The sequence below is a fragment of the Garra rufa genome, chromosome 5, assembly GCF_049309525.1.
Source record: "Garra rufa chromosome 5, GarRuf1.0, whole genome shotgun sequence".
Lineage (NCBI taxonomy): Eukaryota > Metazoa > Chordata > Actinopteri > Cypriniformes > Cyprinidae > Garra > Garra rufa.
The window spans coordinates 35,574,334-35,597,895 of record NC_133365.1 but is presented as its reverse complement, the minus strand read 5'-3'; the positions used below and the strand labels follow the sequence as shown (position 1 = coordinate 35,597,895).

The following is a 23,562-nucleotide window of genomic DNA, read 5'->3' as shown; positions in this document are numbered from 1 at the left end:
TTATTTTAAGTCATGAAGACTTTTACTTTGAAATGGTTCCTGACTTTTATTCTGAAACTATTGGGTTTATTATTAAACTGCGAAGCTGCTATGTTCCTTGTTTAGACAACCTTTAACACAATACCGGTGTAAATCACGTACCGTACTCTTGACCCAACATGGATAAGCGCGTGTCTGTAACGTTTATAGACTACAAGTAAACAAAGACACAAGTCACATGACAGCTGACAAGATCACATGACAGTCAATAGCCCTGTGATGATTTCATTAAACTTTGCTAGATTTCAGACTTGGTGCACCGGGTCTCTGTGAGAATGGATGCACATTGGCTTTTCCTTGGATTCACGTTGCTGATTTTCTGTGGAAAAACTGAGACACGTTTATCTGTGGCAAGTTCTGATCTGCAATTTCCCTATATTTGTTAGTTGATTTATGAAATGTTATTGCTAGCGAACTGTTTCAGTTGTTTTCCTACAAATCACAGTTCATTTTCTTTGTTCGTATTCCTAACTGTTCCTCCTTGGAATGTTTTCTCTTTTTTTAGAAGGAAAAGCTCAATAATGAGGTCAACCCATCTCACAGAGACCTTGCTCCTGATTTCAAGGAAAAGTATTTTAAACAAGTTTTAGACCACTTCAATTACAACAGCCTTGGCAATGGCACATATGATCAGCGCTACCTTATTACAGGTAATAATAATCTGCCACACCTTTTTCTTTTAAATTAAAAACATGCAGTGAATGCTTTGTGTGTTTATTGTAGATCAGTACTGGAAGAAAGGCAGTGGACCCATTTTCTTCTACACTGGCAATGAAGGAGACATATGGGAATTTGCACGGAATTCAGGGTTCATCACAGAGCTGGCTGCAGTGCAGGGAGCCTTGGTGATATTTGCTGAGCATGTAAGCTTTTCATGTAACTGTTGAATCATATGACTATGGAGGAAGTTAGACAAGTTGGGACAGTTCACTCAGATTTATGCAGTCATACAATTGATACCTGTCTAGTAATGTTAAGCTTTGCTTTAAACTCTAGAGGTACTATGGAAAATCTCTTCCGTTCGGGAAGGATTCATTTAATATCCCTGAGGTGGGGCTGTTGACGGTGGAGCAGGCCCTGGCTGACTATGCGGTCATGATCACAGAGCTAAAGAAGGAACTGGAAATTCAGAAAAGTCCTGTCATCGTCTTTGGTGGAAGGTGAGATCTCAGTGAGCTTTTTATTTTGTTGAGAACAAGTATTTAGCCATTATCTCATCATCATCTTACAGCCATACTGTATATATATATACACACATATATACACACACACCCATACAGACTACAAAATATTTTATTATTATTAAATTAAATATAATACTTGAAAACTTGACTTGAAAAGAAAAATGAATTTATTTGATTGAAAGTGCAGTTAAAACTGTAAAATTGTGAAATATTACTTACAAAAATGTAACATTTGTTTTCTGTTTAAAATGTAAAATTTGTTAAAGCTAAAATTAAAAAATTTAAATGTCAAAGCTACATTTTCAGTAACCATTATTACAGTTTTCAATGTCAGATGATCATTAAAATAAATCATTACAATATTATCATTTGGTGCACTATTATTTTTGCTCAAATAATGTTTATCCTTTTTTTTTTTGCTGCTTAATATTTTTGTGGACACCATTATACATTCTTTGATGAATACAAAGTTCAAAAGAACAGCATTTATATGAAATATAAATTTATTGTGATATTTATAAAGATTTTTTACTCTTACTTTGGATCAATGTAATGGATCTTTGATGAATAAACTATTAATTTATTTTTTTAATTATTGTTATTGTTATTATTATTATTACTACTTTCCCCTAAATTTTTGTTTTACGGTTTCCACAAAAATAAATAGCAGCAAAAATGGTACATAAATATCCATACAGGCTACATGTTTTATTATTATTAAAAATAGTAACAACAACACTAATAGATGAATACTGTCTATTCTGTACCCTTCAAAAGTTTAAAATGGTTCATATTTTTATGGTTTTGAAAGTCTTCTCTCCAAAATCACAGTAAAAACAGTAAACTTGTGTAATATTACACGTTATATTTTATATTTGTTTTCGGTTTTAATATTTTTTTAAAAAGGAACATTTGTTGAAATTACAATTTTTAAATTGTAAACTTTTATAATAAAATGTTTTTATTACTTTCTCCAAAATTTTGAACAGTAGCATGTCATGGTTTCTTAAATAAGCAGCAAACATATTTATAATTATAGAATTTAAATCATTGATAAAAATAAATATTTCTTGAGCAATAAATCAGCATATTAAAATGATTTCTGAACGATCATGTGACACTGAATACTAGCGCAATGGCTGCTAAAAATTTAGTTTTGGCATCACAGGGGTAAATGTCATTTTAAAATATATTCAAAAAGAAAACATTATTTTAAACTGTAATAATATTTCACACTGTTTTTTTTACTGATGAATGCAAATAAATGCAGCACTAGTGAGAAAAAGAGGCATCTTTCACCAGTATTTAAAAAAAAAATATATATATCGTATTCCAAACTTGTAACCTGTACTGATGTTATTATGACTGTTTTTCAGCTATGGAGGAATGTTGAGTGTTTACATGAGAATAAGGTACCCAAATATTGTGACTGGGGCGTTAGCCGCTAGTGCTCCCATCCTGTCCACCGCAGGTCTTGGAGACTCTAGACAGTTTTTCCGGGATGTTACCACTGTAAGTTCATATTTAATTCCTTACAGGTCACTTTTGCTTTAAAACATGTCTTTAAAATGTAATGTGTGTTCTGTTTGCTTATTCAGGATTTTGAGAAGTTTAACCCTGCCTGCAGAGATGCAGTGCAAGGAGCTTTCCAGAAGCTAAACACTTTGGCACAACAGAAAGGTATCGATATCCATTCATTCAGAATTGTTAGCCATGTTCAATCTATGCTTGCTTTTGTTCTTGAAACAGATTTCATTCTCCATGTTTTACCATGTTTACTTCATAGACTACAAACGCATTCAGTCGGCCTTCTCCCTGTGTAGAACTCCCTCCACCCAGAAGGACATTCATCAGCTGAACGAACTCTTACGTAACGCCTTCACCATGATGGCCATGTTGGATTATCCCTACAGCACTCATTTCATGGGCAGCATGCCAGCCTTTCCTGTGAAGGTATTGGACTTGTCACTAACATGAATTTCCAGCCAACCCCATCACCAAATGGAAAAGGGATAGCATGAAAAATTGAAAAGCTTCAGTGCATAATGCAAAACCTAATGGTGTTAATCAAATGTTGTTTTCCTGAAGCATATAGCAAATGAAACCAATCCACCCCACCTGGTTTCATTTAAAATTGCTTAGCAGTGCAGTTCCTGCAGTTGGAACTGAACCGGTGTGATTGTACTGTCTTAAAGATAAATTGCAGTACTTTTTACTTTCACAGGTGGCGTGTGAAACCATGCTGAATGGCACCGATCTTATGTCGGCACTCAGGGATACTGTTGGTAAATGACAGCAGCTTTGCACCAATTTTGTTTTCTTTTTTAAATCCCTCTAGTCCAGGCAAGCCTCTCAAAATTCATTTTGTGCCACCCCACAGGCATTGTGTATAATTCCACTGGACAGCTCACATGTTATGACCTCTACAGTCTCTATGTGGAATGTGCCGACCCCACCGGCTGTGGCCTTGGCTTTGACAGCTATGCATGGGATTACCAGGTACCTAGATTAGTTTTCACTAAACCCCTGAATATTAGATTTTAACACAAGTCTTCAGTCAAACAGATTTGAGACTATGCAGGGCTACAGGGATGATTTAATTTTGTAGGCCAACCCAGAAGTTCACATCACCCTGTCTTCCTTGACAAAAGTCCAATAGGATATTTTCATGGGCTATTGGATTATTGCAGAAAATATAATCTGTGACTAACAAGTTTGTGATCCTTACACATTTTGTTCATCACGATAATCTTCACATTGAATTTAACATTTATGAATTTTAAGGTCTAAATACAATTACCGCCAGTAAAAAGCTAAACGTTGACTATAAACACACAACATGGTCACAATATGATTTTACCAATATGATTTTAACGTCACCACAATTAAGCTTCAACAACTCAACATTTGAAGTGGATCAAAACCAAAACAATACCTGTTCTTGTTTTAGGACAACTTTTTGGATCCACTTATCAATATTTACATACACCTTGCAGAATCTGCAAAATGTGAATTATTTTACCAAAAGAAGAGGGATCATACAAAATGCATGTTAGTTTTTATTTAGTACTGACCTGGATAAGATATTTCACATCATAAAACATTTACATATAGTCCACAAGAGAAAATAATAGCTGAATTGATAAAAATGACCCTGTTCAAAAGTTTACATACACTTGATGACGTGTTTTTTGTTTTCAATAGTAGTTCATGAGTTCCTTGTTTGTCCTGAACAGTTAAACTGCCTCCTGGTCTTCAAAAAATCCTTTAGGTCCCACAAATTCTTTGGTTTTTCAGCATTGCTGTGTTTTCCAACCCTTTCCAACAATGACTGTACGATTTTGAGATTCAGCTTTTCACACTGAGGGACTCGCATGCAACTATACAAAAGGTTCAAATGCTCACTGATGCTTCAGAAGAAAACGCAGTGCATTAAGAGCCGGGGGCAAATCATCAGGTAAATCTAACTTATTTTGTCTTCTGGGGAACATCCAGGTATCTTTTGTTGCTTCAGAAGGGCAGTACTAAACGAAAACAAAAATGCTATTTAGACAGTAAAAAAAAAACAAAAAAAACAAAGTACACATCTTATGTTCAAAAGTTTGGCTCTTAATGCTTCTGAAACATCAATGAGCATTTGAAGCTTCTTTAATAGTTGCATATAAATCCCTCAGTTGTCCTCGGTGTGAAAAGATGAATCACAAAATCATACAGTCATTGATAGAAAGCTTTCAAATACACAGAAATGCTGAAAAACCAGGGTCATTTTTATAAATTCAACTATTATTTTTTCTTGTGGACTTTATGTAAAAATTTTTACGTGAAATATCTTAATCAGGTCAGTAAAAAATAACATGCATTTTGTATGATCCCTCTTATTTTGGTAAAATGATTAATATTTTGCAGATTCTGCAAGGTATGTCAACTTTTGACAAACTATATATGTACACTGCTGTTCATAAGTTTGGGATTAGGAAATTTTTTGATGGAACCAGAAATTCAAAAATTGTTCGGTCCAAATACTTGACATTATGCTTTTTAGAAATTTATATTACGTCTCTTTAAAGGGTTTTAAAATTTAATCTGATTGTTAATCTAATCTGATGTAAGATCATTACAGTCTGAATTGACTGTCCTTGTAATTGATTCTAAAAAAAAAAAAAAAATCTGATCTTTTTTAGGCCTGCACTGAGATCGAGATGTGTTACGAGAGTAACAATGTGACAGACATGTTCCCGCCTATAACATTTACCGAGCAGCAGAGGGAACAGTACTGCTTAAAGAGATGGGGGGTGGTCCCGCGTCCAGGGTGGCTGAAGACCCAGTTCTGGGGCGATGGTAAGCTGTAACTACCAAATAGTGCCTGGGTCTGTGCATTTCTTTAAAAAAAAAAAAAAAAAAAAAAAATTTTTAGTTTTACCTCATGATTATACATCAGGTTCCACTTGTCCTGGGTCCTTTTAATATTCATTGGATTTTTGCAAGCAAATGGGAGCTCAATGTTGCATCCATTTGAATTTTCTCTTTCAGATCTCGCCACCGCAAGCAATATCATATTTTCCAATGGTGATCTTGATCCTTGGGCTAATGGAGGGGTAAGACAATTTTACTTAAGAACTTTCTTTATTTGAAGGTGCACTTGATTCTCTTTCTTACTAAAAATGATCATCTAAATACTTTCAGTAATTCCTTTGTTTCTGGTTACTGTTGAGGTTTATAAATAAAGTGCTTTTCTCTGAAATTATCCAATTACTTTCACCTGTAGATCAGGAAGTCACTCAGTCCATCACTGATTGCAATTAGCATACCAGAGGGAGCTCATCATCTGGATTTAAGGTGTGAATTTTTATTACTTGTGTGTGCAATTGTGAGAAATATAGACAATGAAATGCTAGATTTGGTTCGTCTGATTATCTTCTTTTTTGTTTGTTTTGTTTTTCAGAGAGTCTAACCCTGCTGATCCTGAGTCTGTGATTGTGGCTCGGAAGAAGGAGTCTGAAATCATTGCTCAATGGGTGAAGGAAGCAATGAAGGAGGCATCATGAGTTCATTTTTATGTACGATTTATTCCAACATTGTAAACTTGTAAAATATTGAATAAATCCATTTGTTTTCCACAGCAATGGACATTAAAAAGATATTTCAGAAATATGAATGTCAAAAACAAAACACATTCTGTACAAGCTCACTCTTTTGTCTAAATCAACGTTTATAAATTGCCAAATTCAATTTGGGTACTTACATTGGTCATTAAAATGAATATGTACAGCTGTACCACATATGACTTGTCTTTTCCCTTCTGTTTTAGAATATTCTTTGAAATTCATGGCACATCGTCGGTGAAAATGTTGATTTGTCAATATGCATGAGGCAGCTGATAATTTAAGACATTTGCACAACAATTGAGAGCGAGGCATGAAAAGCCCTTCGTTTTAAATCGGAGATGCACAAGCTCATTTGAGTCAAGCTGTTTTCAATTTCTCACACAATGAGAGAAAATTCCCAGAAATAGCATACAGACAGCAATTTAACACTTGCACACTGTATTATAAATAATCACAAAATTATTTATTCACAAAAACAACTTCACAACTGGAATGAGATGTGTAAAATAGATTGAATTCTCATAAAAACGATTATCTGGATTGAAAATAGACAACATTTGTCATCATTGCTCTGTATGTAAAGGCACACGCGGAACAGAACACCTCACCACAGCACGACAAAGAGAAACCGGTTAACGTTCAGCCCTTGATGAAAATGGTTTGAATGCTAACACTACCTAAACAAAACCAGATAGTGTTAATATAAGATTCTGCACAGTGAGTTGTAATGTTCAACCAAGCTTTTCAAATACAATGCACATAATACATCAGCAATCTGTGTAAACAGCAGGAATATTATCTGATGGTTAAAAAAGTTGCTAGCCCTGGCTACTATCAGACATTTTTTACATTCTATACTGTTTATGCTCGGGCCCACAAACTGATCTGCAATGAGTAGCGAAAAATTAATAAAAAACATTCCACTTTTCTTCCTGCAGGAAAACATTTGGAATTTTGAAGATTCTTTAAAGTTCTACGAAAAACACCCCAAGAAAATAAAATCCAAGTTTTCATATTTTACAAAATATTCTACAAATACCATACACGCGTACAAAATACTACTGACACAATCACATCTGATGTAGGTTTGGAAGCCCGTTTCAGCCACGGAATAAAAAAAAAAAAAAGGTAATTGCGATCTCACAATTCGGAGTCTTTTTCTCGCAAATCGCTAGTTTACATCTCACACGGAATTACAAGTTATTAAGCCAGAATTGTGAGATCATTTCCACCCGAAAATTGGACTTTATAACTCGCAACTGCAAAAAAAAAAAAAAAGTCAGAACTGCAAGATACAAAACTCGCTATTGCGAAAAAAAGTTAGAAATTTTCCCCTCAAAATCTCGCTTTACATCTCGCAATTCTGTCTTTTTTTCTCAGAACTGCAAATTTAATATAAAATAATAATAATAATAAAATTTATATAAATATGAACTCTTTAGTACAGTGATTTTTTTCCCTTCAAAATTGGACTTCATAACACGCAATAGGCTTTATGCCGAACGTCACATGACCAACCCCGGAAAACAGGTCTCATTGCTTCCGCTTGTCGGAGAACGTGTTAATAGCCGTAATAAATAATGGCGATATAGACGGACTTTTAAGGTAATCAGTTAAACAAGCCAGCTGTTTATTGTGGACGTTTCATTCGATATTTATATATAAATGTTAGTGAAAAGAATAAAAATTTAAAACTTTTATATATCAATCCACATATGTGATGGACATTGGTTATGATCATTTTTAGTGTCTACTTTGAATGAATCTTGAGTAAATCATGTTCATATTTAAAGAGGGATATGCAAAACGCGTGAACCGGAAGCAACGAGACCTGTTTAGCAGAAAACGGAAGCCTGTTGGGCATGAAGCCTATTGCAAGTTATTAAGCCAGGATTGCGAGAACTAAACTCATAATTTTGAGAAGTCTTTTTTCCCCTCGAAATTGGACTTTACAACTCGCAATTGCGAGCTTATATCTCACAATTCTGGAAAAAAAAAAAATAGTCAGCATTGCGAGCAAAAAGTTAGAACTGTGAATTATCATCACGCAATTCTTGATAACTTGCACTTGCGACTTCACATCTCACAATTCTGACTTTTTTCTCAGAACTGCAAATTTATCTTGCAATTCTGACTTCATAACATGCAATTGCGAGTTAAGTCAGAATTGTGAGATAAACTCCTGAAGTTTTTTCATATAATTAACAATTCCGAGTTTATATCTTACAATTCTGAGCGGAAAAAAAAGTCAGAATTGCAAGATAAAAACTTGCAATTGCAAAGAAAAAGTCAGAATTGTGAGATACAAACTCGCATTTGCGAGAAAAAGTCAGAATTTTTACATCTCAACTATGACTTTTAACTCGCAATTGCGTGTTAAGTCAAAATTGTAAGATACAAACTCACAATTCTGAGGAAAAAAAAGTGATTCGTGAGACAAAAAGTCAAAATTGCAAGTTTATATTGCGCAATTCTGAGAAAAAGTTTTTTCTAAGAATTTTTTTTATTCAGTAGCGGAAATGGGCTTCCATATGTAGGTCCCCTGAAAGAGTGAAAAGTGACACATTATAAACACTTATTAAAAGAACATTGTGCTTGATTAACGCTCCATTAAAATTCTTAATTCTGCAATCACGAAAAATTGGACCACACTGAATAAAAATCTGCAACTAAATAATAATAGTAATAATAATAATAATAATAATAATAATAATAATAATGACCACTTTTAATATACAAAAAAATAATAAACCCTCTAACTAACACCACATTCAAAAAAAAAATCTATTAATAGGAATGGCATTAAAATTCTTCACAACAAGGTTGGGGTTTTTAGTCGGTTTGCATTTGCTTGATCACAAGATAAAATGATACAATGCTACCTGGTAACTCTACTAAATGTTTCAAATATTCTTTCAGGTGACATAAGCTCTGGAAAACAAATAAACTCATGATGTAAAGAAATCATTTTTGCAAAGCTAAATAGACTCCCTTAACCACCTCAACAAAAACAGCAGTGGTTCTTTCATTATAAAGAAAATATACACACACTAAAACCTCAAAACACACCATAAAGTGCTTGCAGTCTCCATAAAGTTTCACAGTATGAACATTTCAGTCTGTGTGCTTGGGCTGAGAGACTGCACATACTAATTCAAAGGGCTAATTCAGCAGCCCAGCTGATTGACAGAATCATTAAAGCATAAATAGAGTAAAAAATCAGAAACTCTACTAATAGCAACATAGTGATTACTAGTACAATCAGAAACTACACATCTACAAACAGTTTTTGTCATGGCTGTTTTAATTCTCTACCAGTGACTTTCAATTACAAAGAGTTCCTAGTGTAGAAAAAGATGGCAGTTTGGATATCAAATGTGTTCGTGGCCCTGAGAGAGGTGTATTTGGTTACGCACGTGTGCTTGTGAGTCTATCACTCTGCTTGTGGCCATACGGGCAGAGGATGGGCCTCAGTGTTGAAGACGTACTTGTCTAAGCTGATAAGCTCGGGGTCCTCGGAAAACAGCAGGTAGAAGTATTTGAGAGTCTCGCCCAGGAAGAAGCTCTCCATCTTGTCTCGAGGGTTGGGATTGGATAGGTCACGGACGTTGTTTATGGAGGTATAACCACCGGTGGGAACCTGTGGGGAGAAGGACACATGAGACAGTACTGAGTTGTTTGGTAGCATTCTTGTAACTGGTGATATGAACTCAAGGCTGAATGTGAAGTTTAGAAATGCAGAGAGAGAAAGTGTGAGTACGTTTGGAAATGGAGCGTGGCAATGTTTGTATAAACCAAGAAATATGAGAAGTCAAGTCGCAATGTATCTGACACATGAAAAATCACATGACAACTTAGCCAATGATATCAAAGTCTAGTTCTGACAAAGCACAAAGGTTTGGCTGTTGGCCAAAAGAAAGAAAAAGTCATTGGTGAAAGAAAGACTTTAAAACTAAGCATGACTAGAAAAAAAAAATGTGTTGAATCAAACTTTTCCACAAAATTTTAATATTCTATCAATTGAAAAGAAAGTTTCATGCCTGAAAAAAAGAAAAATCTGTAAGATACTTTTGACAGAAGTTTCCTATGCTTGCCAAGGCTACATTTATTTGATCAAAAAACACATAAAAAAATAATATTTTGGCATATTATTACAATTTTAAATGTTGTTTTTTTTATAATGTAATTTATTTCTGTGATCCCAAGCTGATTTTTAGAAGTCATTACTCCAGTCTTCAGTGTCACATCATCCTTCAGAAATCATTCTAATATGCTGATTTGCTGCTTAAGAAATACTCCTCATTATCTATGTTGAAAACAGCTGTGCTGCTCAATATTATTGTGAAAACCATTATGCAATTAGGTCCTATAAAATCCACTTTATTTTTTCCAAATTCTGTTTTGTTTTTTTCCAAATTTAGTTTGTACCCATTTTAATTTTCCCATTTTTTCCGTTTAAATTTTCCTAGACTCTGTTTTAATGGTTAAATAAAAGAAAAAAAAATGAATCAAAAAGCATGTCTAATTAATTTAAATCACAAAACTTAATTTATTAAAAGGTAAAAAAAATAAAAAATAAGGCCCTGTGAATTTTTTTTTTCCCAATTCAGTTTTAATAATTTTTCCATTTTAACAGTGTCATAAAATTTTAATAATCAAAAGCATCTCTAATTAATTAATTTTATATATCTATAAAAAAAAAAAAAAAAAAAAAAAAATTATATATATATATATATATTTTTTTTTTATTTAGTTAGTTTTTTTTCTCCCTGAGAAATACTGGCAAATAAATTCTGGTAAATCTTTTTCCGGTAAATATTCCTTAAAAACTAAATTTCTTAGTAGTGGTACTATCATTACATTAAGTCACAGTTTCGTTAAGTAAACTGAACTTTTATTTTGACAGGTTGCTGTAAGGACCTTTAAGTTTCTGTTTGTATAGGTGGCAGAGGTTTAAAACACCATGAGCATAATTTTTGCGGCTTAATATTCTCAGACACGAGTTAAGTAGACTGCTGAATTTATCCAAAATTCAGCAATTCTGAGACATTTTGCATTATATAATAAATTCCTTTTTTTACGATGGGATTCCACAATTCTGTCCGCATTTTTCCGCACTGTGGAAATTATAAGGCCCTACACAATTGTTTAAAAATTCTATTAACAGATAGTTCAAACAACCAGTATATATTTAAAATATCTTTTGTAACATTAGAAATGTATTTACTGTAATTTTGATCAAATTTATGAATCTTTGCTAAATAGAAGTATTTTAAAAATGCACAGTATTAGTCACCATCTGGACACCTTTGAAAAACTACTTTCAAGATAATGCATTTGATATGCACTCATTTGAATCTTGTATACCATTTACAATGGAAATTATGTAAATGTGGATGCAGTGCACAACATCTACCTTCCCCTGTTTTGCATGTTCTAAAAATACCTGAAGGTGACAGTGGAATTGTTTCATCACACTCTTACATACCCTTGTGTACTTATTGAAGTTTTGTAAGATCTCCCAACCCCACTGCTGGTACTTCTTATCCTTGGTGAATCTGTACATGTAGAAGAGGCTCTCTACAGTCTCTGGGCGCAGAAGGTTGTGGCGGTCTGCAATCTGTAAGACATTATGAGATCACAAAGACAATTTCATTTCACATACTCTTCAAACAAACACCTCTTTCATAGCTGCCAACTGAAAGCTCTTCCTGAGCTCACCTTTACATCTACATCTTGTGTGCTGCCCTCATGCATGTTAAAATGAGCTATCTCCGGGCTCAAACCTGTCTCCATCTGGGCGTACATCTGGTAGCAAGTCTCTATCAGCTGTTTAGCCAGCTCCATATGATCAGCAGGAAGGCCGTAATGTGCCCCAAGTGCCAGTGTGCCAGGTAGGAAACAAACCAAGTGGTCCTGAAAGAAACAAGATGGGGCTACATGAGCTATTTGACTCTGCTGGATTTGAGGGCTTGTTATTCTTTGAGAGCAAACATACCATTTTGGGACTGAAGTGTCCATGGGATAGCTCTCCTACAAATGTAAGGCCCAAAGGAGTTGACTTCTTCAGCAGGTTTTTCTTCACCCCTTCCACAGCCTGCAGGTAGTCATTCAGCAGTCTGAAAAAATGGGAGCATAAATATATGTTTGATAAAATGTGACCCTGGACCACAAAACCAGTCATAAGGTTACATTTTACAAAACTGAGATGTATACATAAAATAAATAAGCTCAATAAATAAGCTTTCCATTGATGTATGGTTTGTTAGGATAGGACAATATTTGGCCGAGATACATCTATTTGAAAATCTGGAATCTGAGGGTGCAAAAAAATCAAAATACTGAGAAAATCACCTTTAAAGTTCTCCAAATTAAGTTCTTAACAATGCATATTACTAATCAAAAATTACATTTTGATATATTTATATTAGGAATTTTACAAAAAATCTTCATGGAACATGATCTTTACTTAATTTCCTAATGATTTTTGGCATAAAAGAAAAATCAATAATTTTGACCCATATCATGTATTTTTGGCTATTGCTACAAATATACCCCAGCGACTTAAGACTGGTTTTGTTGTCCAGGGTCACAAATATATCTTTGAACCTAAACCTTGGTTTAGCCGTGGTTTAAAAGATTAGTTCACTTCCAGAAAAAATCCTGATAATTTACTCACCTCCATGTCATCCAAGATGTTCATGCGTTTCTTCCCTCGGTCAGAAAGAAACTAAGGTTTTTGAGGAAAACATTCCAAGATATTTTCTCCATATAATGGACTTTAATGGGACCCAATGGGTTGAAGGTCTAAATTGTAGCTTCCATGCAGATTCAAAGGGCTCTACTTGATTCCAGACAAGGAATAAGGGTCTTATCTAGCAGAACGATTAGACATAAAAAAAAGGCGGAAGTACCAACCCAGTGTTTACAAAGCGAACGTGCAAAGAAAGTCAAATGCCATTTACAAAAAAGGTAAAACAACAATTTCAGACAATTTTGAAGTTGGAGGAAAAAATAAGATTTTTTTCACCCTATTCTGTCTTTTTGAACCTCAGAACACAGCAACATGAATTTTCACAGAGCTACTGCAAGATGAGGATTTGTGGTTAAAATTCAGGGATTTCCCGAATCGATATTGTTGCGTTAAACTGAAGATCGATTAAAATCGGAGAATCGATATTTTTTACCCAGCCCTATAAGTTACACTTTTATTCATCGTGAAACGCGCTAACTTTAGCACATTATTTAATACGTGATTAGCAAAGATTCATATAAAAAGAAATTATACTAATTTCTTCTGGTGGAGATGAAGCAAGAACACGAATAGTTACAGACCCATTTTTCAGCAGCAGCTTGGCAAAAACTGCTTTATACTGACCCTCGTTTTTAAAGTAGTATGGTGAGAAATGATTCACGTAAACATGAACCCATTTAGGTAGATCAGCGGCCACATTCCCTCAGTGCTGTCAGTTTACTTCTGACTCGGGGTGGGTCTATGCTAAAACACTACTGTCTATCAACTATTGCAGGAGGGGCCTCTCTCGGTGTTACGCCACAACGACAGGCATCTGAGAACGGCTCGATATGAGAAGAGGCAAATTATTTTACTTAATTAAAAGAAAACTACTGGGTGGATCTTTGTCATTCTAGGGTGGTTGTGTACACACACTCCTAACACACATTTCAGTTCAAACAGCTTGTAAAAGTGCATGTGGCACCGGATGACCCCTTTGAACTATTTTGTGCTTGAAATGGCTGCAATTATTGTTGCTAAGAGGAGGCTCCACAGAAAACCTGTGGCAGAAGGGAGGATTTTTTCCACATGTATTCATTTTTTTGGAATTCCAGAAGAACACATTATTCGAACATATCGTTTGTTATTTTTAATTTGCTTTAGGAAATGGAAATGGTCTTGAAACCCTCAACTAGAAGTCACACAATACCAGGTCTTTCACTGAATTGGCTATATCACTCTCTCCTCTCCACCTGTAGCTGGTGTGTGGTGAGCACACTGGCGCCGTTGTACTGTGGCTGCCGTCGCATCATCCAAGTGGATGCCACATACTGGTGGTGGTTGAGGAGAGACCCCCCCCCCATATGACTGTAAAGTGCTTTGGGTGTACGGCAATACACAATTAAAGCGCTATATAAATGCTTCATTCATTCATTCATTCAAAACTTCTAGTAATCCTTCATTTTTTTTAGCCTGTTTTTTTTTTAATAACATGGCTTCTTTATTTCTTTATTTGTGACTACACTAGTTTGCGCTCTGCTTGGTATATTGCGTTGGCCGATATGTAAATAAGATGTTGTGTCTGTGTTCTTAAATTTGTGCATTGTTAGTAAATCACCCTCAGAAATTCCCCCTTCCATCTGCACTGTTTTGGAATTGTGCGCTTGCGCCAGATTGCCCCGTTTAGTAAAACTAGCCCTAATTCCTCGGCTGGGATCGTACAGAGCTCTTTGAAGCTGCCTTGAAACTACAATTTGGACCTTCAACCTGTTGGGTCCCATTGAAGTCCACTATATGGAGAAAAATCATGAAAAACCTTTCTTTCTTTCTGATCTTGTATGACATGGGGGTGAATAAATTATCAGGATTTTTTATTCTGGAAGTGAACTAATGCTTTAATTTTAACAGTCACTCAAGGCTGTTTATTTTTTCTTTCTGATTTAGTATGAGCACTACAGGCTGTCATCATAACACAGCAAAAAATTTGCCATGTACTGTTTGAAGTTAATGCATATAGACACACTACTTACTCAATCTCGGTCCTGCCTCCTTGTATCCACTGCTTCAGCAAGTACTCATAGTAGCTGTCAGCCCTAGCACCCAGTGTGTAAATTCCCTGATGGGTGAACAGCCCGTTGTTGGTATTGATAAACATCGGCACTAGCCCATCCTGCTTTCCATCTAGTTTATGCACTTGATTCATCACCTCCATTACAGCCAGCTACATAAAGAAAGACAAGGAAGAAAATTAACCACTTGTTCTTTTGAAAACACTATTGTTTAAATGAGTGTTCGGGTCTTAACTGAAGAAGACTGTCCATTGTCTTGACCTTGTATTTGGGATCTCCAGTAAGTCGGCTGAGCTCTCTGAACTCTAGCTGAATGCTCGTGACCTCAGCTACGGTACTGTCTGAAGTCCATTGCGGAGGATGAGCTGTACCCTTCCCAATATTCACATCCGAATAGGGGATTTTAGAGGCAGTGTTGAAGGCAGGCATCAGTCTGGAGCCAATATCTTTCTGAAAAGTGAGTCATGTGATAAAAATACCATCAAATCACCAGAACATAGTAACAGGATAAAGAGAAGCTTTGAACTCAGGGGATTGAAGACTCTAGCAATTTCATCAACATGTGCTCTCGTTTTTACTCACAGCTTTCTCCAAGAACAAGGAGTCTCCAGTTAAATGGTAAGTACTCAGAAGGCCACCCAGGATACGAATGGTACTTTCGAACAGATTAACATCTACGTTCTTATCAAATGAGAGCTCTTTGGCCACCCACTGCCTGGCCTCTGCAAACTCTGTCAAGAAAATTAACATAAAAGAAGTAAACCAAATTACACAAAGTAAACAGCTCAGTAAACATCAAATGTGAATTATGCAATTTTTTTTACATAAAAATATTTCCATCTTAATATGAAAACATAGGCATAAGTATTAAGTAATTTGTTTATTGACTTCCCAGAAGTGTATATATACACACACTACCAGTCAAAAGATTTTAATGTTTTTTTAAAGAATTCTCTTTTGCTCACCAAGCCTGCATTTATTTGATTCAAAATACAGCAAAAGCAGTAATATTGTGAACTAATTTCACTATTTAAAAATAACTGCTTTCTATTTGAATATATTTAAAAATTCATCAGCATTTATCCGAAAGAAAAACCATTCAAAAGCTTTCAAAAAATTGGAGCAAGAAAGTATAGCAATTAATACATTTATTTAGCAAGAATGGCTTAAAATTAAATTGACCAAATGATGCTAAAACATTTATAATCTTACAAAATATTTCTATTTCAGAGAAATGCTGTTCCTCTGAACTTTCTATTCATCAAAGAAACCTGAAAAAATTACTCAGCTGTTTTTAACATAAAAATAATAATAAATGTTTTTGGAGTAGCAAATTAGAATCATGTGACTGAAGTAATGATGCTAAAATTCAGCTTTGCATTCACAGGAATAAATTGCATTTTAAAATACATTTAGAAAGAAAATAGATATTTTAAATTGCAAAAAAATACAGTTTTTGCTGTACTTTATGTACAAAAAAAATGCAGGCTTGGTGAGCAGAAGAGACTTCTTTAAAAACATTACAAATCTTACTGTTGTACTGGTAGTGTATATATCAATCAGTTTTTTTATTTATTAAATAAATATAATATGGAGCATACAACAAAAAGGTATTTAATTCCTTGTGACATAGACTGTATTTTTCCCCTCACAAAATCCAGGGAAAATAAGACTTGGTCTGTGTTGGATTCTATAATGTATTTTCACTAGCGAACTAAATTACCCTCTTTGAGACCCAAGATCCACATTGTGTCCAGAGCATCAATTAGGGTCAGTCCAAGTCCAAACCACTCTCCATATGATTTAGAGATTGGTTTTAGCTCATCGTGACCCCAAGCAAAGTCCTTGTAACCCTTCCAGGCATGTCTAAAAGCTTCTCTCACAGCCTCCAGCCTGCTCTCAGCTGAAAGAAACAGAAACACAGGAAACAGCTGCTTCAGTTCAACCCATAAAAAGACACAAATGAATTCGGCAGATCAGCTGCATAAAATGGGTTTATATTTAGAAGGTATTAATAGATTAGGCACATTTTTTCCTGTTCAATATCAAAGAAATACTGAAAATGTAGCTGACAAAACAACAAACCGAGTGCTAATGAAGCTGGGTCTTCTAGGATTTCTGTGTCTTTGGTGTCAGTGTCAGATGCCTGCTCTTCTTCTATCACAGCTCCACGCCAACTTCACGTGAGAAATAAATCACAATAATTAATAAACAACAGAATTAGTCCTGCATACTACTCAAGCTGATTACAGCGGACATTAAAAGTCAAACCTAATGATTTTCTTTCCTCCTTCAGATCCTTTATCAGCATTCTTCAGGTCCAGTGCATTCTTTTCTACTCCCAACAGACCTGAAATATTTGTTTTGGTTTGTGAACGGTTCTGCAAGACAGGAGGTCCACGTCTGTGGTAGTCCTTTTTCTGTTTTTCAAAAGAAAACATACGTTACAGACACAAACCTAAAACAGCAGCACAAAGCACAGCCTGTAACCTTGAGTTATCAGGTTACTCATAAAAAGAGGCCATCCAAAAAGAAAGCAAGAAACAAATAGGTCATGCTAACCTCGGAGGGCGTCTCAGGAAGAATGGACCTGTACTCATTTTTCAGGTTGACAACAAATGGCAGTTTCCCATCGTACGCATTCTCCCCTACCACACCATCTGAGAAACATAAACAAAGATAAGGTATAATTAACTCTTACCAAAGATGCTGGGTTAAAGTTGGCATGAAACGTAAACTGACACTATCAGTTTTGTAAACACATGTTGCTGATCTGACCTTGTAATTTCTAATCAAAAATCAACTCCTCCAATCATTTCACCTGCATAAACCTGTGCCTTTATTACAACTAACTGAAAGTTTGCATTCAGATCTGATACATTTAGATGTATATCATAATGTGGAACAAAATCTGTTATTTCACAACATCGTTTTTATTGTGTATTCCTCTCATTTTTTTATTTTTCAACAAGCCAGGTTGGAAGCTCTTTTTCAATAGTAGTTTTTTTTAATAGAATCTCACCTCTCCAGTGCCCTATGAGAGCGGGGGAAGTGGCAATTCCACAAACCAACAACAGCATCAGTGTAAACAGGATCAGGCTGCGCTGCAATCTGGACAGCTGTTTCCATTTCTGCAGACAAAATCAAGATGATTGTAGTATCACATTTGTGTAATCAAATGTTAGGCAAAACAATCACCATCGAAATTACAGGATAAACCATATTTTAACTAAACAAATGATTGTTGAATATTAAACTCACCCTCCAGCAGGACTGCCTGCGCCACTGCTTGCTGTTGGAGTAGCTGCCACTTTCGCCGAGAGTCAGAGATACAAAATCCCTTCTTGAAGGAGGCAGCATGATTCCCTGTCTCTCTCCAGACTGTTCATAAACTCACTGGCCAGGTTTCTGTTTACAGAGAGAGAAAACAAACTTTGCATGAAAACCTAGAGAGCTGCCTACCTGTACAACATTTCTGGGTTGACCATGATGGTCAAAGTGATGTCTAGGTAGGCAGTTCATTAGGCGTTAGGACACAGCCAGTCCTGACAGGAGCTGCGTCCAATAGGGGCTCAATCTTCAACTGGCTGGCAGGAGCCGCCACTGGCAGGTCATGTGACCTGTCAGTGGCTGGTGGCAGCTGCCAGTCTGATTCTGGCAGGTCACGTGACCTGTAAGCTGCCAGTTGAAACCACGGCCATTTTAACACTTTATTCATAATAAAACTCATTAAAATGTGGATAAATTAAAAGATTAGACCCATAAGAAGATATTAACAATCATGAAATAATATATTGCCTTGTAGCAAGAGTGGTAGAAAACGCATAACCTCGGAGCACAGCTGACTGACTGAGCTATAATGGAAGCAACAAAAAGCTGCCAGTTGAAACCACGGCCATTTAAACACTTTATTCATAATAAAACTCACTAAAATGTCGATAAATTAAAAGACTAGACCCATAAGAAAATAGTAATGATCATAAAATAATATACTTCCTTGTAGCAAGAGTGGTAGAAAACGAGTTAACCTCGGATAGCTCTCGCGGCTCTCTGATGAACTGCCAATGGAAGCGACAATAAGCTGCCAGTTGAAATTACGGCCATTTAAACACTTTATTCGTAAGCAACCTCCATAAAACGTCGGCACATTAAAAGACTAGACCCATAAAATAATATTAATGATCGTTAAATAGCATACACAAGACACAAGCACACACACAAAAGTACAAACAACATATCCTTTCTCAATTAAACCAAAAAGAAAAAAATACATGACAGTCCGTTTAAAGATAAAAACAAGAAAGACTAATTAGTTTAAATTTGAAGCAAAAAAAAAAAAAAAAAATGGAATAAGTGCGAGTCAACTGCGGGTCCAGAGAAGCGTCAGTATATTTATAATATTAACATAATGTATTTTTATGCAGCGAGTGTGATAGGAAACGCGTTATATTCGCAGGGCAGCGGCGGCTGGCTAGTTGAGCGTGAATGGCTGGAGCAGTGGAGCTGCCACTGATGGGTTACGTGACCTTGGAATGAGGAAAGTAGTAAACTCCGAGCGCTCTTGCGGTTGGCTGACTGAGCGACCAGTAACCAACCAGTAGGAATCACCGCCATTTAAACACTTTAATCGCGCTAAAAATAAAGAACTGAGCAGGTTCACAATAAGAATTAAGCACAAAACACAAAATCCGCCAAAAATCTGTTGCTGAAACTTGTTGAGGCATACTGCCAGTCAGCCCTCCACTGGCAGGTTACGTGACCTACCAGAATCAGACTGACAGCTGCCACCAAACTTCAACTGGCTGGCAGAAGCCGCCACTGGCAGGTCACGTGACCTGTCAGTGGCGGCTCCTGCCAGCCAGTTGAAGTTTGAACCCCCTCTCGTTGCGTGGACAGCTGACTCAGGCCCGTAGCCAGGGGGGGTTCGGGTGGTTCGAACGAACCACCCCATATTGCCAAAGGTCCATAATTTAAATACATTTTTTTTTTATAAACAAGTGCTCTTTTAAATAACGACATTGAATTAGTGTAAAAGCTTTAATTATTAAAGATGTCATAAATTTGGGCAAGGAAAGACAAGAATCGCATTATGGATTAAATGCGATAGTCATTTAAAGCATGCCACACGGACCGTTTATACTGTATCCGCTCAGATCACAGCAGCGGAGCGCAAATTCACTAAAGCAGACGCGTTTACTAGCGAGCACTAAACAGTGCTGTAAGATCCACAATGAAGCGCTTGAATTTAATAAAAGAACACAAATGACTTTGCGACTTAAACAGGCGAAACAGCGCTGACAAACAGGAGAAACACTGTGCGCGACGATACAGTCAGAATCATTTACCATGTAGCCTTTTTATTTTACACTAACTGCACCATGGTATTGCGGTAGAAATGCGGAATATTATATTAATGTAGACATGTATTAACTGTAAAGAAGTAATGTAATATAAGTATAGTATAGCATTTGTGCATTTGTACTAAATTTATTTAGACCACTGTTCTTTATACAAATACATAGAAAATATGTGGGCTAGTTAATTTTTATACCATGGTGTTAAGGTGCTATAGGCCTGTGTGTGTTTTTACTGGTTATCATGTATGCTACTAGCAAGGGTTCATTTTAATAACTCAAACAGTCAGAATAATTACATTTCACCATAAAAAATTAGCTTTGTTACAATTTTTACAGATGTTATTGTTTTTATGAACATTATCTGAGCTGTAAATCATGATAGAGGTTTAATATTTTACTAGACATTGCTTTATCCCGCTCATTCAATATTAATTCTATTTCTGCAGGTCTTAAAAAAGGAAACAAAAAGCCTTAATTTTGATTTAAAAAATCCTGCAGATACCATGTAGGCCTATATAGTTAAACAAAATTCCTTTCTTGATATTTGTGTTTTGAAAAGGAGGACACTGCATAGGGCCCAGAGGTTGAAAGGGGCCCAGAAAACTCAGTGCAGGGGTGTAGCATGGGTCAAGGAAGAACACGGTACTTTCTGACTAGAGGCAGTTCTGGACCCTTTTTAGATTTGTCATCAACTTTTTTATTTTTCTTGTTCAATTTGCACAGTGAACATAGTTGTAGCTCTTATTTTTGAACTCTCAAAATGCACCAAATTAATGGATTTACCTTTAAAATGTATAAAATTTTCTCCAGGGGGGCATGCCCCCGGACCCCCCTAGAGGGATGCACATTCACCCACCACTGTCTCTCGAAATCTTACATGACCATGCTGTGGGCCCTCAACCAACACCATTACCCCCTGATGTTTTGGCTCAAGCCAAGTTTTTTATTTAAATCCTACAAACACAAACTCAATTAGAAGTGTGTCAGTATAAAGGATCTGTGCATTTATTGCATTAACAATGTCAGTTGTGGCTCTTTATTAATTGCTTTAGGTATTTGTGTATATTTACTGAATAAGGTAGTACATGATCTTGGTAAGTTTGACCTCATTGTAGTAAATATGTTTGGTGCATCAAAAATCATGCTTATTAAGATACCAACAGACATGCTAATCCAGCACAAACGTGCATGAGAAGTCACCAAAATGAAGTAGGCGATTTGAACCTCATAATTAAATACAAAATGGGTGGGAACTGAAAAAGGTCCACTTTTTGAAAAAAAAAAGAACCCCCCCTTCTGCTAGGCTGGCTACGGGCCTGTGACTGGCACATACAGTACTGATAACACAGATTCAGAGAAATGTTTTTACGTTAACACGGCATAACGAAATCATAATGTATTTTTGACTAACATAAAAACATTTTAAAAGTTAAATTCACAGAGCAAGTCTAAGCTGCAGCGTATCGTCAACTGATGTGTCTGTTAATAACTGACATCAAAAGACAAATACTGTCCAAGCAATCCAATTATCTAACTATATATCACGATAAGAATAATAAAATAATATAATAATAAAATTGTTGACTCGTTATTCTTTATTCCACTTTGACGGTTTGATTCGTTCAAAAGAACCGAGTCATAAGAGTCATGCGTTCCCATTTCAGCAGGAGAATATTAAACGTAACGTTAGTTTAGAAAACAAAGTCAGTGTATTTTAGTAACGTTACGGTGTTTCTCTGTAGCGGCATGAATAATAACATGAATATGAAGAAAATAAATTGGTTTCGGTATATTTTAAAAACTGAATCAAACAACTGTTGTATTCAGAACTGGTTCTCGGTTCCCAACGCGCTCGACAGTGTCAGCTGTCAGCCAACGCTTTCTCACTAACTAAAAAAATGACTGTAAATGATTTATATCTGGTATTAAGAACTCTTATTACTCTTATACTAATATTACTTATTACAAAAATCGATCTGTTTTTCTATTTAGTAAATTGTGAAACTCTGGGTTACTTTTCTCTGACCTGTATTTACATGCAGGATTAAGCGGAGAGATCAGACATTATGAAGTCATTCACCTCTCTTCCTGGAGTATGTCGAGCTTCCAGCTGTGTGAAGCGGAGCTTTGATCGGCTCAGGATCTCACGACGGTCCGAGGCATCACTGAAGGGCCTAGAGCTCACCAGCGATCACTCACACTCGCAAAAATCCCATTCGACTCTCCAACTGTGCCGAACACCATGCGACTTTCCAAGCGACACGTCTGAAAATCCAGAATAATTAAATGGAGCATATTGCAGCCATTTCTCTCAGCTGTGGTTTCAAGTGATTTCCTGAAGACGAAGACAAGCCAGCTGTAAGGAGGCGTGCTGTACAGTACACTAGCAACTTGTGGCTTTTCCAAATTATCCTCCAGAGGGCGCCAGGCACACCGCAAAATGGGACCAATCAGAAAGAGAATCCTCAAAACCCATTGTTTGGTCCATCTACTATTCACCACACAAGCCTACAGGTTTATACTACACAGTTCTGCACTAAAATGCGCTTAGCCATTTTGCATTTTTGTAATATATTGGATTATTTAATTAAGGAATGAATACGTTTATTCTGCAATGACGGGAAAAAAAATGATCAACCAGTTTATTGCGATACTCCACAAAAAAAAAGGAAAAAAAAGATTTACGGTTATTTCCGCACCAAAGCATATTTAAATTATTTCTTAAGGATTATATGAAACCAAAAATGTAAAATTCAGCTTAGTATCGAACTAGTATGCCCACTGAATAAAAAAAGATTAAACTTTTTTTTTGCAACTTTTTATTTAATAAAAAAAGACTTTTTTCTCAGAATTGTGAGATATAAACTTGCATTTGCGAGCTGTGAGATATAAACTCACAATTGCAAGTTATAAAGTCAAAATTGCAAGATATAAACTCACAATCAGGAGTTATTAAGTCAGAATGGGGTTTTCACAATACGTCATCAATCGGCCATATTTTGGCTGTACTAATCAGTCAGACTGGGAAAAAAACATCTGGTGTTTAGACTGCCAAAAGTTTTAACAAATCAAGAA

General features: G+C 35.8%; 2 protein-coding genes across 2 annotated transcripts; one reads left to right on the top strand and one right to left on the bottom strand.

Moving 5' to 3' along the window:
* Window positions 1-215: 215 nt before the first annotated feature.
* Window positions 216-6,502, top strand: dpp7 (dipeptidyl-peptidase 7). The gene is made up of 13 exons (XM_073839913.1): window positions 216-389; window positions 545-689; window positions 763-902; window positions 1,036-1,199; window positions 2,600-2,735; window positions 2,822-2,903; window positions 3,010-3,176; window positions 3,448-3,508; window positions 3,604-3,722; window positions 5,405-5,561; window positions 5,754-5,818; window positions 5,989-6,059; window positions 6,166-6,502. The coding sequence occupies exons 1-13, from the start codon at window positions 315-317 to the stop codon at window positions 6,266-6,268; spliced, it is 1,485 nt and encodes a 494-aa protein (XP_073696014.1). The 5' UTR covers window positions 216-314; the 3' UTR covers window positions 6,269-6,502.
* On the bottom strand, window positions 6,270-22,868 carry man1b1b (mannosidase, alpha, class 1B, member 1b). Its single transcript, XM_073839912.1, has 14 exons — window positions 22,568-22,868; window positions 18,392-18,538; window positions 18,153-18,261; window positions 17,693-17,790; window positions 17,402-17,550; window positions 17,216-17,307; window positions 16,854-17,033; window positions 15,713-15,861; window positions 15,392-15,580; window positions 15,092-15,282; window positions 12,327-12,447; window positions 12,050-12,244; window positions 11,817-11,948; window positions 6,270-9,968 (listed from the first exon to the last, which is right to left on the bottom strand). The coding sequence occupies exons 2-14, from the start codon at window positions 18,488-18,490 to the stop codon at window positions 9,762-9,764; spliced, it is 1,911 nt and encodes a 636-aa protein (XP_073696013.1). The 5' UTR covers window positions 18,491-18,538; window positions 22,568-22,868; the 3' UTR covers window positions 6,270-9,761.
* Window positions 22,869-23,562: the final 694 nt, after the last annotated feature.

Coding starts and splice junctions, on each gene's coding strand:
- dpp7 (XM_073839913.1), top strand. CDS start 315: ATGGATGCACATTGGCTTTTCCTTGGATTCACGTTGCTGATTTTCTGT. Junction 5,562..5,753: donor GACCCAGTTCTGGGGCGATG/GTAAGCTGTAAC, acceptor TTTCTCTTTCAG/ATCTCGCCACCGCAAGCAAT. Junction 6,060..6,165: donor GCTCATCATCTGGATTTAAG/GTGTGAATTTTT, acceptor TTTGTTTTTCAG/AGAGTCTAACCCTGCTGATC.
- man1b1b (XM_073839912.1), bottom strand. CDS start 18,490: ATGCTGCCTCCTTCAAGAAGGGATTTTGTATCTCTGACTCTCGGCGAA. Junction 18,262..18,391: donor GCAGGCAGTCCTGCTGGAGG/GTGAGTTTAATA, acceptor TTTTGTCTGCAG/AAATGGAAACAGCTGTCCAG. Junction 15,862..16,853: donor GATCTTGGGTCTCAAAGAGG/GTAATTTAGTTC, acceptor TTTTCTTGACAG/AGTTTGCAGAGGCCAGGCAG.